Source organism: Periplaneta americana, chromosome 2 (assembly GCF_040183065.1).
Source record: "Periplaneta americana isolate PAMFEO1 chromosome 2, P.americana_PAMFEO1_priV1, whole genome shotgun sequence".
Taxonomy (NCBI): domain Eukaryota; kingdom Metazoa; phylum Arthropoda; class Insecta; order Blattodea; family Blattidae; genus Periplaneta; species Periplaneta americana.
In genome coordinates, this window is record NC_091118.1 from 30,208,831 (window position 1) to 30,225,271 (window position 16,441).

The 16,441-nt window shown below is 37.7% G+C and overlaps 1 protein-coding gene and 1 long non-coding RNA gene across 3 annotated transcripts in view; one reads left to right on the forward strand and one right to left on the reverse strand.

The window, feature by feature from the left end:
• Positions 1-3,264, reverse strand: part of LOC138691705 (CARD- and ANK-domain containing inflammasome adapter protein-like) — a 35,485-nt gene extending 32,221 nt beyond the window's left edge. The window contains exons 1-2 of one of the 2 annotated variants that reach the window (XM_069813989.1): positions 2,959-3,262; positions 850-982 (exon numbers count right to left, since the gene is read on the reverse strand). In XM_069813989.1, the coding sequence (XP_069670090.1) occupies positions 850-981 (132 nt within the window). In that variant the 5' untranslated portion in view covers position 982; positions 2,959-3,262. Of the gene's footprint in view, positions 1-849; positions 983-2,958 lie in introns of both variants that reach the window. The other variant, XM_069813981.1, reaches the window with a different exon arrangement.
• LOC138691732 (uncharacterized) overlaps positions 1-16,441 on the forward strand; it is a 209,704-nt gene that overhangs the window by 112,279 nt on the left and 80,984 nt on the right. The window lies entirely within an intron of this gene.

The following is a 16,441-nucleotide window of genomic DNA, read 5'->3' on the forward strand; positions in this document are numbered from 1 at the left end:
TCTGTAGGATGAACTGGAAGGAATGGTGAACGGGAGAAGAGTTCGGAGCAGAAGAAGATATCAGACGAAGACGACATTAAGATATATGGATCATATTGAGAAGACAAAGAGGAAGACAGGTAATAGGAAAGACTGGAGAATGTTGGATTTGCAGTGAAAGTCCTGTTCTTGGCAGAACACTATATGAATGAATGTATATTTTTGGGAGAAAATAATTATAATCGATTGAAAACAATAATTTTAGTTACTATAAAGCCACATGTTTAAGCTGTAATTTGATACCTCAATTAAATCTTTTGCCCAATTGGAAGTCTATTTTTTGTCCTTTGGAAGGATAATAAATGTCGGAAAATGAGAAAAAGAAAACAGACATAGAAGATACGTAAGGTATAGAAAGTATAGTGTGCTTATGTTATAAATGTCCAAATAATTATGAAATTATTGAGATAATAGGTACAAGTTATATATTTTTCAAAACTAGAAGAAATTAGCTTCCAGGTGAGGCAAAAACATTATTTACAAAAATGCTGAAGAAATCTGACATTTGTAGATCGATGAATACCTTCAGAAATCGATATTACTTATGAGACGACCTAATAAAATATGGCCAGTAAACATTATAAAACTGGTAACTATGGCAATAACAAATCTCTTACCACAGTCTAGTATATATAGTCACGAAGCTTGAGTTGTGAGGGTACTAGGAACAATAGACTGTGCAGGTACTATTTCGCATTGTCTATGATGAGGCGATATTAGCGATCCTAGTGGTTAACAACTATCTATGGATGCATATTCCCTACGTATTGAGCTTCGTGACTGTATATACTAGATAGACTGTGCTCTTACCCTTTCCAATTCATCTAGGGAGAGCGCGTTCAGTGTCTCCCTCAGAGTCCTGATCTGATCAAGGAATGACGCCACTTGCCCTTCTGTTGTCTCTTCTAGTTGTCGCTCAGGAATTGGATTATTTTCCGACATCCTGCACAATATAAGAAAAGGAACCCGGCTCTATAATTCTGTGGCTCAAAGGCAAAAAGTGATACTAATTCATTTCTTGCAGTTTTTCAGGAGCCAGCATTTAAAGTCTGAACGATCGTATAAAATCATAATACACATGATTCAACAATGGATTAGAGAGAAAAATAATACCGTAGAGATATGCATGTCACCTTTTCCACAATAAAGATACCAACAGGATGCACAACATATCGCAAAATCTCATTTTCGCCAAAAATTAACATATCACATTTTACCTTGAAATCATAGAATTACAATCCAAAGCATTTATATAAACTAAATAATAAAATAGATGATACCAGTATACAGGGTAAACCGTAAGTAATGTCATTAATTTCAAGGAATTATTCTTTCGGATATTTCAAACATAAAAGTTTAAATTTTGCTTGTTTTTGTTTCCTTTTCGAAATAAAAATTATTTTACATGAAATATTTCATCGTATGTTTTAGGAAAGCCATTGATTTAATTCCCAATATGCTCAATCAATTTAAGAGAGCAGTGTATTTAAGAGAGCATCTCCCTGCGGGCTAAAGCAGGGAGATGCACTATCACCTTTACTTTTTAACTTCGCTCTAGAATATGCTATTAGGAAAGTCCAGGATAACACAGAGGGTTTAGAATTGAACGGGTTACATCAGCTTCTTGTCTATGCGGATGACATGAATATGTTAGGAGAAAATCCTCAAACGATTAGGGAAAACGCGGAAATTCTACTTGAAGCAAGTAAAGAGATAGGGTTGGAAGTAAATCCCGAAAAGACTAAGTATATGATTATGTCTCGTGATCAGAATATTGTACGAAATGGAACTATAAAAGTTGGAAATTTATCCTTCGAAGAGGTGGAAAAATTCAAATATCTTGGAGCAACAGTAACAAATATAAATGACACTCGGGAGGAAATTAAACGCAGAATAAATATGGAAAATGCCTGTTATTATTCGGTTGAGAAGCTTTTGTCATCTAGTCTGCTGTCAAAAAATCTGAAAGTTAGAATTTATAAAACAGTTATATTACCGGTTGTTCTGTACGGCTGTGAAACTTGGACTCTCACTTTGAGAGAGGAACAGAGATTGAGGGTTTTTGAGAATAAGGTTCTTAGGAAAATATTTGGGGCTAAAAGAGATGAAGTTACAGGAGAATGGAGAAAGTTACAGAACTCAGAGCTGCACGCATTGTATCCTTCACCTGACATAATTAGGAACATTAAATCCAGGCGTTTGAGATGGGCAGGGCATGTAGCACGTATGGGCAAATCCAGAAATGCATATAGAGTGTTAGTTGGGAGGCCAGACGGGAAAAGACCTTTGGGGAGGCCGAGACGTAGATGGGAAGATAATATTAAAATGGATTTGAGGGAGGTGGGTTAGGATGATAGAGACTGGATTAATCTTGCTCAGGATAGGGACCAATGGCGGGCTTATGTGAGAGCGGCAATGAACCTCCGGGTTCCTTACAAGCCTAACCAAGTAGGCTAATTAGGTCAAGCGGGAATCGAACCCATGCCTGAGAACCACTCAGGATCAAAAGCAAGTGCCTTGCTGATTAAAAAATTAGACGTTTTCCAACATAATTTTATTCAAAACAAGTATTTCAAGATTAATTCATGAAGTAAGCACCAGATAGAATTTTACGTTATGAAATATTTGAACGGGACTTCTAGCCTTCCCGACAAAAAATACGGGGACGCCGGACAACTAGATCAAAAAAGAGGACTGTCCCGTTTTTACGAAACGTATGGTAAGACTGGCCCCCAACCAATATTTCAAAGACGTTTCCTTTTCGTATTAACCAAGAGGCAGCCGGGGTCTGCTAAGATCGAGGCAGCTTTGAAATATTCTTATCACTGGTAAAGCTAAATTAATTTTTGATAATGATGAAATGAAGAGGAAACAAAATAATTTAAAAATCACACGCAACGACCAATATGTAATACTTACGTGATATTATAATTTGAAAATATAGCACACGCTGTGTGACAAATAAAAACACTGAAAAAAACTTCAACGTCGTACAAAGACGCCTAACAAACTGCGTAATGTCGCAGATCACACACACACACAGAGCAGTTTCCTGTAGAATCCTTATGACGTTCGTGCGAACCAGCGAGCTGCTGTAATCTGGAGTTCCAGCCGTCAGTGACGAGAGGCAGGAAGTGTGTGCTGAAGATTGCTATCTCTTTCTAACGCAGTGTTGTCCTTGTAACATTAACGCTATCGAACACATGCATACATCGGCATTTCTTGCGTCGAAGGCCAACCATAGACTAAATAATCGCGGGACCAACACATTTAACACTAGGGTTACCAACTGTTTTTGAAGAAAATACGAGAGACCGATCTGCAATATTTCACAAGAAAACTGACAAATTATCAGTGGCGTAGCATGAAATTTTGAGCAGGGGAAGCTAATTCAAGTTGTCTTTCATGCAATATGAGAAAACGTATTACAAAAATACAGTCTTAAAATAAATAGTAGTCAAAGTCAAGTCAGCAGTCGAAGATTGGTTGGAACCTCGTAAGTAACACCAATAAGGCATGACCTCAAATGGTACGTAGTAAAATATGATTTCACGGTTTACACATCAAATAGACACGTATAGTATAACACTAGCTCACTCCCTGTCATAGAGGAATCACAATATTAACGGTCAATAGATACAGTACGTAAGTATGCGTCTGTCTTTTGATTGTGTCCTTCATTGACAGCAAAGGAGTCGGTCATTTGTTTTTTAGATCACACTTTTGTTCGTAAGTCAATCTTGATAATAGAAATGTCCTAAAAATTCAAGTAAATTGGTGTCAGGAACTGTTATTTCACTCATTATTTATTATATCAGCCACAATACACACTAACACTTCAACTGAACACAACTGACGAAAAGGGATAACTCGGAAACTACTTATTTTCAATGTCAAAGCTAGCTTCTTGCGAGCCTTGCGACCAGGGTAGTTTAGTTAGAAAGGGATGGAAAATCTGCGGGGTGGGTTACACAGAAGAATGAGTGAAAGAAACCAGTCTGCTTGGAAGCTGGTGTGTGCAGGCTTCTTGTTTACTGCTGCATCACAAATAGCTGCCGCATCACAATATTTAACGCATAAATATAAACTCTATTAAAATTAATAAATGATTTTGTCCATAGATTGCAGGTTTATTATGAAATTATTATTAACTGGGGAAGCTGAGCTTTTTAGCTTACATTGACGCTACGCCGCTGCAAATTATTCAATTAAGTTAGGCTTAAATTACGAGTATTTAGAGACATTTTGCCTAGCGTAATAGTTTCAAATAAATTATTGTAAACATTCCCTGCATGATTTGATTAGGTGTTTCGTGATCCTGTTTCGAACATCTCTTCACTTCCTGTCCATAAGAGAAAATACTCTCTACATGAGCTTTGTTGCCTGGTATGCTTACAAAATATTTCACTACTTTTTTTTTTAAGAAGAAGAAAAATACTGGAGTCGGGAGACTGTTAAAAGTTAGGGCCAAATAACCTTTGCGGTGGCTGAATGGTCAGACCTTCAGCCTGTCGCGCAGGCGGCCCGGGTTTGATTCCCGGTCAGGTCATTAAAAAATCTATAGTGACACTCGTGGCGGACAAGTTTGCAGTTAGGCTTTTTCTTGGGGATCTTCCGTTTTTTCCCATATTAGGCATTTACATCATTTCTCCATTTCGTTATCATTCCCCGATCACCGGCTGGCGACGCACGGAGGGTGCTGGCCTAGGGACGAGGGGGGTTGCCTGCTCGAAACCTGGGTACACAGAGAACCTTACTGTAGTCAGCCAGTGTGGGTTTGGGAATGCGCCTAGCTTGAGGGTTAGCGCAACAGATCTAAACAGGTCGTAGTGCTGGGCCATAGTGCCCTCCCTCCGTAAATGCCATTCCATAGGGCCAAATACGGGAGATCTCGGGAAATAGGGGAGGGTTGGCAACCCTATTTAACACACAAGCAGATTTGGAGGGGTAAGGCATGATCTCCTTCCCCTTAGCCACCTGGCTGGCTATACGAGGACTGCAGTCGACTGGCCTGGATTCGCACACTTAGACCAATTGTGTGCCCTAATATGCAATGATTGTAAAAGTCCGACAGGTGACAGTCGTGAATCTGACGCTGACAGGTGAGACATCCTTCCTCAGATCCTGATAGCCAGGTCTCGTTTCGCGGACGAGTAGCCAAATAAGCCCAGATGCCCAGGTGATATACTAGCACTGAGTTAGTTCAGGTGATTTTGTAGATTTTGTAAGTGAAAATGGTTGAATTTGTAAGTGATCCCCCCCCCCTTTTTTGAGATGGATTTGAAAACTTAAGGATTTTATAATCGAGCAAGTTGGTGCATGCGTGTCGCATGGGACTCGCATTCGGGAGATCCGTGGTTCCATTCCCGGACAGACCAACCCAAATGTGGTTTTTCCGTGGTTTTCCACAGTTACTTAGGAAAATGCCGGATTGGAATTTTCATTGCCACGGTCCATTTTTCCTTCCCCTCCCGTGTAGAAAAAGAATTTAGATTTTCATAACATTCAGCTTTCTCATCTCATTCAATAGCCATATTCAGGTCAAGACGCATGTCTTTATCCGCTTACGGGAGGGGACGTCTTCTCTACAACCGTTCCTGAGTTCCCAGCCTTCCGCAATATCTCTGCCAGGATTCATTCCTTAATAGCACTTCCAAGAACGCTTCGACACCTTGAAAGGACCGTTGGAATGGATCCCATGCTGCTTGGTCACTTTGGTGGTGTGAAATTAGAGCGGGGGAGGGTAGAAGCGGTATGGCATAGTTGCGCCCCGAATAAATCAGGTAGCAGATTGGACATGGCATAGTTGCGCCCCGAAGAAATCAGGTAACAGATTGGACATGGCATAGTTGCGCCCCGAAGAAATCAGGTAGCGGAATGGACATGGCATAGTTGCGCCCCGAAGAAATCAGGTAGCGGAATGGACATGGTATAGTTGCGCCCCGAAGAAATCAGGTAGCAGAATGGACATGGCATAGTTGCGCCCCGAAGAAATCAGGTAGCGGAATGGACATGGCATGGTTGCACCCCGAAGAAATCAGGTAGCAGAATGGACATGGCATAGTTGCGCCCCGAAGAAATCAGGTAGCGGAATGGACATGGCATAGTTGCGCTCCGAAGAAATCAGGTAGCAGAATGGACATGGCATAGTTGCGCCCCGAAGAAATCAGGTAGCGGAATGGACATGGCATAGTTGCACCCCGAAGAAATCAGGTAGCAGAATGGACATGGCATAGTTGCGCCCCGAAGAAATCAGGTAGCGGAATGGACATGGCATAGTTGCGCTCCGAAGAAATCAGGTAGCAGAATGGACATGGCATAGTTGCGCCCCGAAGAAATCAGGTAGCAGATTGGACATGGCATAGTTGCGCCCCGATGGGCATAGTACACACGAAAGTGATTGTCATAAAATAAATAAATTACTTTAAAATATTATAGTGGTAGCTGCATTGAAATCATGTAGGCCTAGCATATGATCAATTTTGCTATTTAAAATAACCCTTTTTTATCGATCACACCCTTTTCACCAAACTTAAAATTCATTTTAAATTAACCCCACTATACTCCACAGACGGTGTGAAGATCACTAATAAAATGTCAAGACAGCTAAGGCCCCATATTCCAACGGCTCACTCATTTGAATATGCCAGTTAATAAAGTGCTGCCAAATTCATGGTGTTCATTTTAACGGTATCATAATGAATATTAAATCGATAAGAAATCAATAAGTTTGGTTGATTACGAGGCTCGACTTTCCGTAATGTCTTTTTCTCTACCCATTTCATCGGGGCGCAACTATGCCATGCCCCTTTCTCTACCTGATGGGAACGGGGCGCAACTATGCCCACAAAACAGGGACCCTTTTTTATCTGCTGCATCTTACCTGACCGTGGGGCGCAACTATGCCCTGCCCGGTAGGAGGCCCCCATTGGATGAGCGGGTGAGGGGTCACATGCGGCTGGTGGGCTGGTACACCCTCATCCTCATTCATCTCATAAAATTCGGGGTGCACAATAGGCCTCAGTATGGCCGACGTGCAAAGGGTCATCCTAACCCGCCCGTAGCCACTGTGACACAACCTAACCTAAGGATTTTATACTGATATTTTTTAAGAAAAAGAAATTGTTTGGAAATGTAGTAAATTAAGTGTGAAATGAGAGGTGCGTGGTAATAGAAGTGCAAACGTTGTGGTTTCCAGTGAAGAAAAGGAAAGTAGGGATATAAAAAACGCGATACGATGTAATGCGAAGAAAGCAAAACTTGTATTAATTCAATAACCACTGAAAAATAGTGAAGCATAACAAACGATAATGAAATAAACACAGTTTCCATAATGTAACTACGTTTGTACGTCCGTCATTACACTAGCCACTAAACGAAAATCACCAATGAAGGATCAGTGGAGTGGAGAAAAATTCTCTCTGACATCGGGATTAGATTTTTTTTATTTTAGTAGGTTATTTTACGACGCTTTATCAACATCTCAGGTTATTTAGCGTCTGAATGAGATAAAGGTGACAATGCCGGTGAAATGAATCCGGGGTCCAGAACCGAAAGTTACCCAGCATTTGCTCATATTGGGTTGAGGGAAAACCCCGGAAAAAACTCAACCAGGTAACTTGCCCCTACCGGGAATCGAACCCGGGTTTTCAGCTCTACGTGCTGACGCTCTATCCACTAAGCTACACCGGATTCCAATTTCGATCCCGGATTGAATCCTCTCAGTTTAAGTTCCACCTCTTAGTTTCCCTTTAGTGGCCAACTCTCATGCACTGTGTTGCAGATGTGTGACAGTGGCACAATGTCCAACACACTATGTGCAGAGGTGCACTATTAAAAGCTCAGCGGAAGAAATGGGTCTTAAAATTAACGCGCAAAAAACCAAGTTTGTAGTAGTAGGTAGAAATCAGAGAACAACTGAGACTCATATTACCATTGACGAATTCGAACTTGAGAAAGTATAGAATTTCATCTACCTCGGATCACTAGCAAGCAATACTAATAGCACCACAGAAGAAATTAAGAGGAGAAACTAGCTTGCCAACAAAAGTTATTTTGGTCTACAGAAACATTTCAAATCAAGTTTGCTTTCTCGCGGAACTAAACGTAGAATTTATGAAAGACTAGTTAAACCAGTACTTATGTACGCCTCCGAGACATGGGTCATGACAGAATTTGATATTGAACGATTAAACATATTTGAGAGGAAGATCCTATGAAGAATCTTCGGACTCGTTAACGATGGATATTTATTTATTTATTTCATCAATCATTGTTCACTTCATGGCGAATTAGATGTATTCCAGTTCTTAATCCGCCATCACTCTCTATACAAATATAACAAAAAATTAATACATTTGAACTTATAAGTATCCTCTGTTTACAATAATAATACTACTAATGATAAAAATAATAATAATAATCAACTAATAAGTATGCCGCTTTTATTTAAAACTCCTACTCTCTTAAGAATTATTCTATTACTTCATTGACTACTCTTCGTAGTTTCTTATCGTGTGACTATACAACATTTTTATAATTCCATCTCCGTTAGAGCTTTGACTTTCTCTTCCCATCTAATTTTAACTCTAAACAGAAATTTTTCTAATTTATGCAGATTGCTTGCGTTTAGGTGACCATTCATTTTTTATAAGCTACTATAGCTTTTATTTGTAGAAATTTTTTATCCACTCAACTATTTCTCAAATCATTCATTTCCTAACACTTTAACGCAATATGCATTGCGTCTTCAGCTAGTCCACACAAAGGACATTTATCCTTTTCTACGTTCCCTCTCCTATTCTTGAGTCTCCAGATACCTAATCTCCACCATGCCATTCCCGTTCTCTCTTCCCTTGAATTTAGTCTAACATATTTTTCCTGTTCCCAAAACTGCTTCACCTCCCTATATTCATATTACTAAAAATATCTTGTCTCGAAATTTCGTTTGCCCTCTCTTTTACTATTCTTCCAATAGTTTTCGTGTTTATAGACCCTAGTTCTCTCCATAGCCAATTTAGACCTAATGTTTATTTCACTTTCCAGCTCTTTCAGCCAATTCGATTTCCAATTAGCGGCTTTCATACAAGAGATACATGTTTTCATAACTTCCGAATCATTCCTACACAGAATATTACCTAAATATTTGATTTTTCTTTCTAGAATAATTCCCAGACTCGAATCGGTTCCCATCTCTAATTAACGATGGATATACGTGGAGGATGAAGAGTAACAGGGAGTTATATAGCCTATACAAATCTCCCGACGTTATACATTCAATCAGGGTCTCCAGACTAAGATGGGCAGGACATACCAAGAGGATGGAAGAGAATGAGATACCGAAGAGAGTTATGGAGTGCAAGGTTGAAGGGAAGAGGAGAGTTGGACGAACTAGACTTCGGTGGGAGGATTGTAAGACGAAGGGCATCAGAACGCTTGGAGTTAAGAACTCATGGCGAAGGATCCTGAAAGAAGCCAAGGCTCGGCCAAGGCTGTAGTGCTACTGATGAAGATGACCTAGCATTTTCAAGAGTAAATGTTTTTAATCCAAGAAGAAAATAAAGTTATTACGAGATTTGAACTACCTACATATTAACAGCCATTTTGCGTGAAATTATGAGAAATGTGTTACGTATATTTATTTATGCCTACAAAAGAAATGAAGAGACATTTCTTCATTGTGTTGTAACAAATGATGCTTTTTGTGTGGCATAAAGAAAACAAAAGCTTATCTTATAATTTAATTAGATTACCAGGAAACAATTGGCATTCATACAGTCCTCTCTGTAGATTGAAAACTCAAAAAAGTTTCATATTGTTCAAGAATTAAAACAGAAAATCCATATCCCGAATTTAAAAGAAAACCTACAAATTAAATCAAACCCTTTAACTCTATTAAATATGGAATATAATCTAAATTTAACAGAAGAAATACTGAAATCAGAAGTAAACACTGAAATACTAAAACAATTGTCTTTAGAGACAATTAATATTAGATACCCTCCACAAAACTGGCTTCATTTTTACACAGACGGATCCTTGATCTCCAGAGAACAAGGTGCAGGTGCAGGTGTTATGTGCTTTCTCTTCTCACTTTATAGATCTCTTGGGTATGGAACAACAAGTTTTGATGGAGAAATCATTGCAATAAGTGAAAGTCTCAGTAATCTTCTCTGCCACATCAATAAATTTAAAAATGCAGTTATATTGTCAGACTCCAAAGCAGCTATTCTATCAATAGTCTCTAAACACACGCCTTCACAAACAGTAGAAATAACTAAAATGCTCTCTCAATTAATATCACTCAATAAAAGAATTGTATTCCAATGGATACCATCCCATTGTGGAATCCTGGGAAATGAGAATGCGGATGCTTTAGCAAAGAAGGGCAGCACTGCTACTTACAGACCTGTTACTAAATCTACGTATTACTCTGTAAAAAGATTTATTAAATCGACATACTTAGACTTCAACAAACAAAATTTGATAACACAATCCCAAGGGAAAAAATGGAACTCTCTGCATCAAAATCCACAGTTAATTCCCGATTTACCACGAAAATCGTCTGTAGCTGCATTTAGATTGGCAACAGGCCATGATAGTTTGGCCAAACACCTGCATAGAATTGAAATATATCAGTCCCCTAACTGTCCATTGTGCAACTCAAACCAAGAAATGGATTCGGAACACCTCAAAATCTGTGCTTCAGTGGCTGGTCATGATAATATCTTTGAAAAATATTGGAGTGCAAGAGGTCAAATGACTTTATTGTCAAACGCCTGTTATTAGAAAACAACAACAACATAATTTAATTCTATGAAAAATGTTTTAATCGATGTTTGTATTTTAATATTACTCACTGACATTGGTATGTTGAAAGTATCATTGCCAGATTGTATATTTTTTCTCTATTCTTATGTTAATGTAAATGTACCTAAAATACGTCTTTCGTAATTTGAGGTTATCTATATTTTTTTCCTTATAATATAATTATTTTCAACATGCAGTCTACCTGACCTAGCAAAGATTTATTTTTACAATGCTATGACTTTTAAGTCAGGTTGCAGATAGAGGAGACGGCCTCCAGATATTATTATTATTATTATTATTATTTTTTTTTATTATTTATTCTGGTGTAGTTAAGGCCATCAGGCCTTCTCTTCTACAACACCACGAATACAAATAAAATAATAGAAATAAACAGAAAAAAACACTATATACAAAGTAAAGCTACACAAGAAATAAAGAGAGAGAGAGAAAAAAACAGTATAAACAAAGTAAAGCCACACAAAAATATACACAGATATGGAGGGGTAGCTGCGAATATATTGAATAAGCAGTCGCAGACAGCCGATAAGGGATGGTCCTTCAGCTTGGGGGTTGGGCGAAGGTCTAACAACCCATCACCTTAAAAAAATAGCTTGTTACGAAATCACACAATAAGGCCTCAGAATGGGTCTGATTCTCTGGTACAACCACAGCAAAGGAATACGGCTATGAGCAAAAGACCTAGCTAGATATAGAACAGACTTTGTGGGAGTAAAAGAGGTTAGATTAGATGAGAATAGCATATCATAAACAGATTATTTGTATTATGTGGAAGGAAACAATAATCGCCAATTAGGAACAGGATTCTTTATTCATAAAAGAATAAAATCAGCAGTAAGAAAGGTCGAATTTATCAGTGACAGGTTATCGTATCTAGTACTTAAGGGTAGATGGTGCGTTATCGTACTTATAAATGTTCACGTCCTTACAGAAGAGAAAGATGACCATATAAAGGATAGCTTCTATAAGGAATTGGAACAGTCTTTTGATCAGTTACCTAGATAACACATGAATGGGTTACATCAACTCCTTGTCTATGCGGATAACATATGTTAGGAGAAAATCCACAAACTATTAGGGAGAACACGGAAATTTTACTTGAAGTAAAGAGATAGGTTTGGAAGTAAATCCCGATAAGACAAAGTATATGATTATGTCTCGTGACCAAACATAGTACAAAATGGAAATATAAAAACTGGAAATTTATCCTTTGAAGATTTTGTCATCCAGTCTGCTCTCAAAACAACTGAAAGTTAGAATTTATAAAACAGATATATTATGCATGGTTGTGAGACTGTCACTTTGAGAGAGGAACAGAGGTTAAGAGTGTTCGAGAATAAGGTGCTTAGGAAAATATTTGGGGCTAAGAGGGATGAAGTTACAGGAGAATGGAGAAAGTTACACAATGCAGAACTACACGCATTGTATTCTTCACCAGACATAAATTAGGAATATTAAATCCAGACGTTTGATATGGGCTGGGCATGTAGCACGTATGCGTGAATCCAGAAATGCATATAGTGTGTTAGTTGGGAGACCGGAAGGAAAAAGATCTTTGGGGAGACCGAGACGTAGATGGGAGGATAATATAAAAATGGATTTGAGGGAAGTAGGATATGATGGTAGGGACTGGATTAATCTTGCTCAGGATAGGGACCAGTGGCGGGCTTATGTGAGGGCGGCAATGAACATCCGGGTTCCTTAGAAGCCATTTTTTTAAGTAAGCAAGCATGGATTTTAAGTGATCGGATGTAAGAAGTAAGTGCTCTGTTATCAATATCAAGTATCTTACTGTCTGTCTCATATAGTAGTTTTCGAGTTGTGCAAATCATTTCAAAATGGGCGTACTACTGTCTCTAACATGTCACATGCTATGTACCATATTTACTCAAATCTAATTGGCACTCTTTTCAGCTGAATCTAGCCTCCAAAATTGGGGTGCACATTAAAATAGATAGAGCCCTAGATCATATATACCCAGAACCCAGATAGGTCGGTCTTATAGGCTTTGAGGTTAACAACTTTTGTCAGGCTTACTACGCTGCCATCTAGTTGTTACATAAGGAGTCACGTCATAATTCCCATTTGAATTACATTAGTGACTGTACTGCCATCTCGTGTTCGTTTATGGCGGACGGGTGGCGATCCTGGCGGTTGTTCTCTTCAAAGTGCTGCCGATTTTAACATAGCGATGAGTTATCTGTTACATATATGATCTAGGATAGCGCATTAGACTCTTATGCAAACTCGAAAATTCTGCTTATCGTCCTGCTTAGGTTCTATGTGTGCTTCAGTTTTTTTTTTTGGGTTACCTCATTACTCATCATTCCTGAACATTCCTCACTTCAGGCACTTCCATATTTTTGTAGGCAATGTTATTAATACTGGTAAAAACTTCAAACGAAAGATTATACTTTGTGCTGAAAATCATGGAAACATGCAGACTACAAGAGAATTTGGTATAGCAAAGAGCAACATCCGTTTAGGCACAAATTATTTGCTTCTAAAGCAATGAGGAAGAGGTTTACTGGCCCACAAAAAGGAAACATCCTGAGATAGTGGTTTTGAAATTTATATCGGAAATTAGGAGAAATGAGCTCCTTGTGACACAGTAAATGGTATATCAAGGCAAGTGTGGATAGATAGATGGGTGAAGTAAAACTAAATTTCGCACCTGTTTTGCAGCTGCGCATTACATTTGCCAATAAACATTTTTTTTTATTTCAAATCTTTAAAAATTGAGGTTGCATTAGATTCGAGTAATATGGTATATGCCCTAGAATGTCTGTCAGCTCACAAAAGATTCAATGTGTTGAACTTGTTCAGAAAGAACAATCAACAAATAAGTATCTGTTAATTTGCCAAAGTTTTCTAAAGTTTTCTAAACTGTGCACAGAAAAAAAAAATTATTTATTTATTTTACCGTATTTATTTACTTATATTTAATGTGCTGTACAACAGCCAGTGGCCAATTACAGTTCAGCTCAATGACATATAACAAAAACAATAGCAATGATATAAATTACAATAAAAGTATAATGGATCATTAAAATAATGGCAGTTAAATGAGATGATAATTGCAAATGAAAGAATGGAATCATATAAATAGTATTAAAAATATATACAAGATGACGAGAATATTATAATACATATCTAAACAAAAGGCATAAATTAACAACAATTGATATAAAACTCAAAAAGTATATACTACACATTAAATGGATCCAAGTTCAACCATGCAAATTAGCATATTTTATACATCTTCAGACCGGAGAGAGAGGTTTAGAATTTCTACTACAAAAAAAAAAATGTTATGAAATCTTAAACCCTTAGCAGGAATACGAAGACTGATATTGCGTATGAATGATTCACAACCAATATCACCCTTAATGACTTTACAAAAAAAAAATAATAATCTTGACGTCTGGCAAATAAACTACAGCAATTAAAATATTTACAGTTAATCTCATATTTATAATCATCGGAATTTGGTAAAAATCTGTAAGAACACAAGGAAATAAATTTTCTTTGAATATTTTCCAATTTAGCCGAGTCAGTGGAAGTAATGGAGTTCCACACAACAGATACATATTCAAGCTTGGATCTGACCAATGTATAGTATAAAATTAATAGATACATCGAAGTAGAAAAAGAATAAGTTATAGAACTAATTAGACCAAGCATTCTTAATGAATGGGTATAAATATATTGCACATGATCATGGAACTATAGTTTAGAATCAAGTAAGATACCAAGATCTCTAATTTTTTATTTTATTGGGTTATTTTACGACGCTATATCAACATCTAGGTTATTTAGCGTCTGAATGATATGAAGGTGATAATGCCGGTGAAATGAGTCCAGGGTCCAGCACCGAAAGTTACCCAGCATTTGCTCGTATTGGGTTGAGGGAAACCCCGGAAAAAACCTCAACCAGGTAACTTGCCCCGACCGGGATTCGAACCCGGGCCACCTGGTTTCGCAGCCAGACGCGCTGACCGTTACTCCACAGGTGTGGACAAGATCTCTAATACTATCTTTCTTAGCAATTGTGACATTACTAAGAGAATGATTAAATTTTAGGGAAGTAGTTTTCCGTGAGAAGGAAATGACAAAAGTTTTGGATTGATTAATTTTCATTCCATTTTCAACAGACCATCGTGAAATTGAATTAATGTCATTTTGTAGAATTTTACAATCAGCCAAACTATTAATTTTACCAAAGATTTTGAGGTCATCTGCAAATAGAAGGCAGCTAGAATTTATTCTTTTACTTATATCATTTACAAATAATAAAAATAAGAGAGGTCCCAATGTAGACGCTTGAGGAACTCCACATGAACTATTAAATGGAACCGAAAGAAAATTAGCTAGTCGAACACAAGATTGTCTATCTGTTAAATAATTTTCAAACCAATTAACGTAGTTAGTGGAGAGACCAAAATTACTTAATTTGTTTAATAAAATTTTGTGAGGAACATCAAATGCTTTGCTAAAATCAAAATAAATTTGAGTCAATTTGACCTTGAGTTTCAACTGCAGGCATTATGAGATTGAGACAGGAAACTAAATTAGTAGTAGTAGATTTCCCTCTAGTAAATCCATGTTGGACTGAATTGATCTTATTTTTGACATAAAATGAAATGTATTTGTGAATTATTTTTTCAAAAATTTTTGAAAAATTGTTTAGGATAGAAATAGGTCTATAATTAGTACAGGCCAGTGACAGCTCTGGCCTGGCGACGCAGTGGTTTGGGTGAGTTCACTGTTTGTTCGAAGGGGTGTTCATTTTAGTCTTCCCCTGGCTGCATTACCGGTCACATCTCGGGAGCGTTAGTGTGAGCGTACAGTCGCGCTAAGGACGTGCTACACCACCACTGTCTTGTGTATTGCAATTTAGTGTGTTTGTTATGTACATTTAATTTAGTTACTTAAATAGTTGTAGTGCTTCTGTTTTGTATTGTTTAGTATGTAGTATTTATTGCATTTGCAGTCGCGAGAAGTTGTGAGCAACGTGTAGCACTTTATGAAGATAGCGTCGGAAGAAAAAACGTAACAAATGTTGGAAAACTTGTAGCAGAGTTTACCGCTGTGTCTGAGAGCTGTGTTAGCCAAATAATAAGGGAGAGTAAAGACATTGATAATCGGCGCCAAAATCAACTGTCATAAGACGAACCAAAGCAAGAGTTCTATATTTAACAGAAATAGCGGCCCACACTAAAAAAAATGTATATTATTGAAATTGAAAGACTATCGGCTTTCAGGGAGGTATTCCGACTTTAAGGAAAGTTATTTTGAAATTAGGATTTCATTGAAAAAAAAAAAACACAAAATAATCGCCAAATTGTGATGGAGCATCACAGCATTAGGGCCAAAAGTTTGCAGTATTTGAGGAAAATAAAGAAGTACAGAGAAGAAGGCCGCTCCATCTTTTACATGGATGATGATGATGATGATGATGGGAAAGGTAACAGTGAAGCACTGATGAACATTACCGGTATTTCCGCATGAGTATATTTCATTGTTAATTAGTGATTAACTGTTAAATATAATGATTCGATTGCTGCTCATTGTA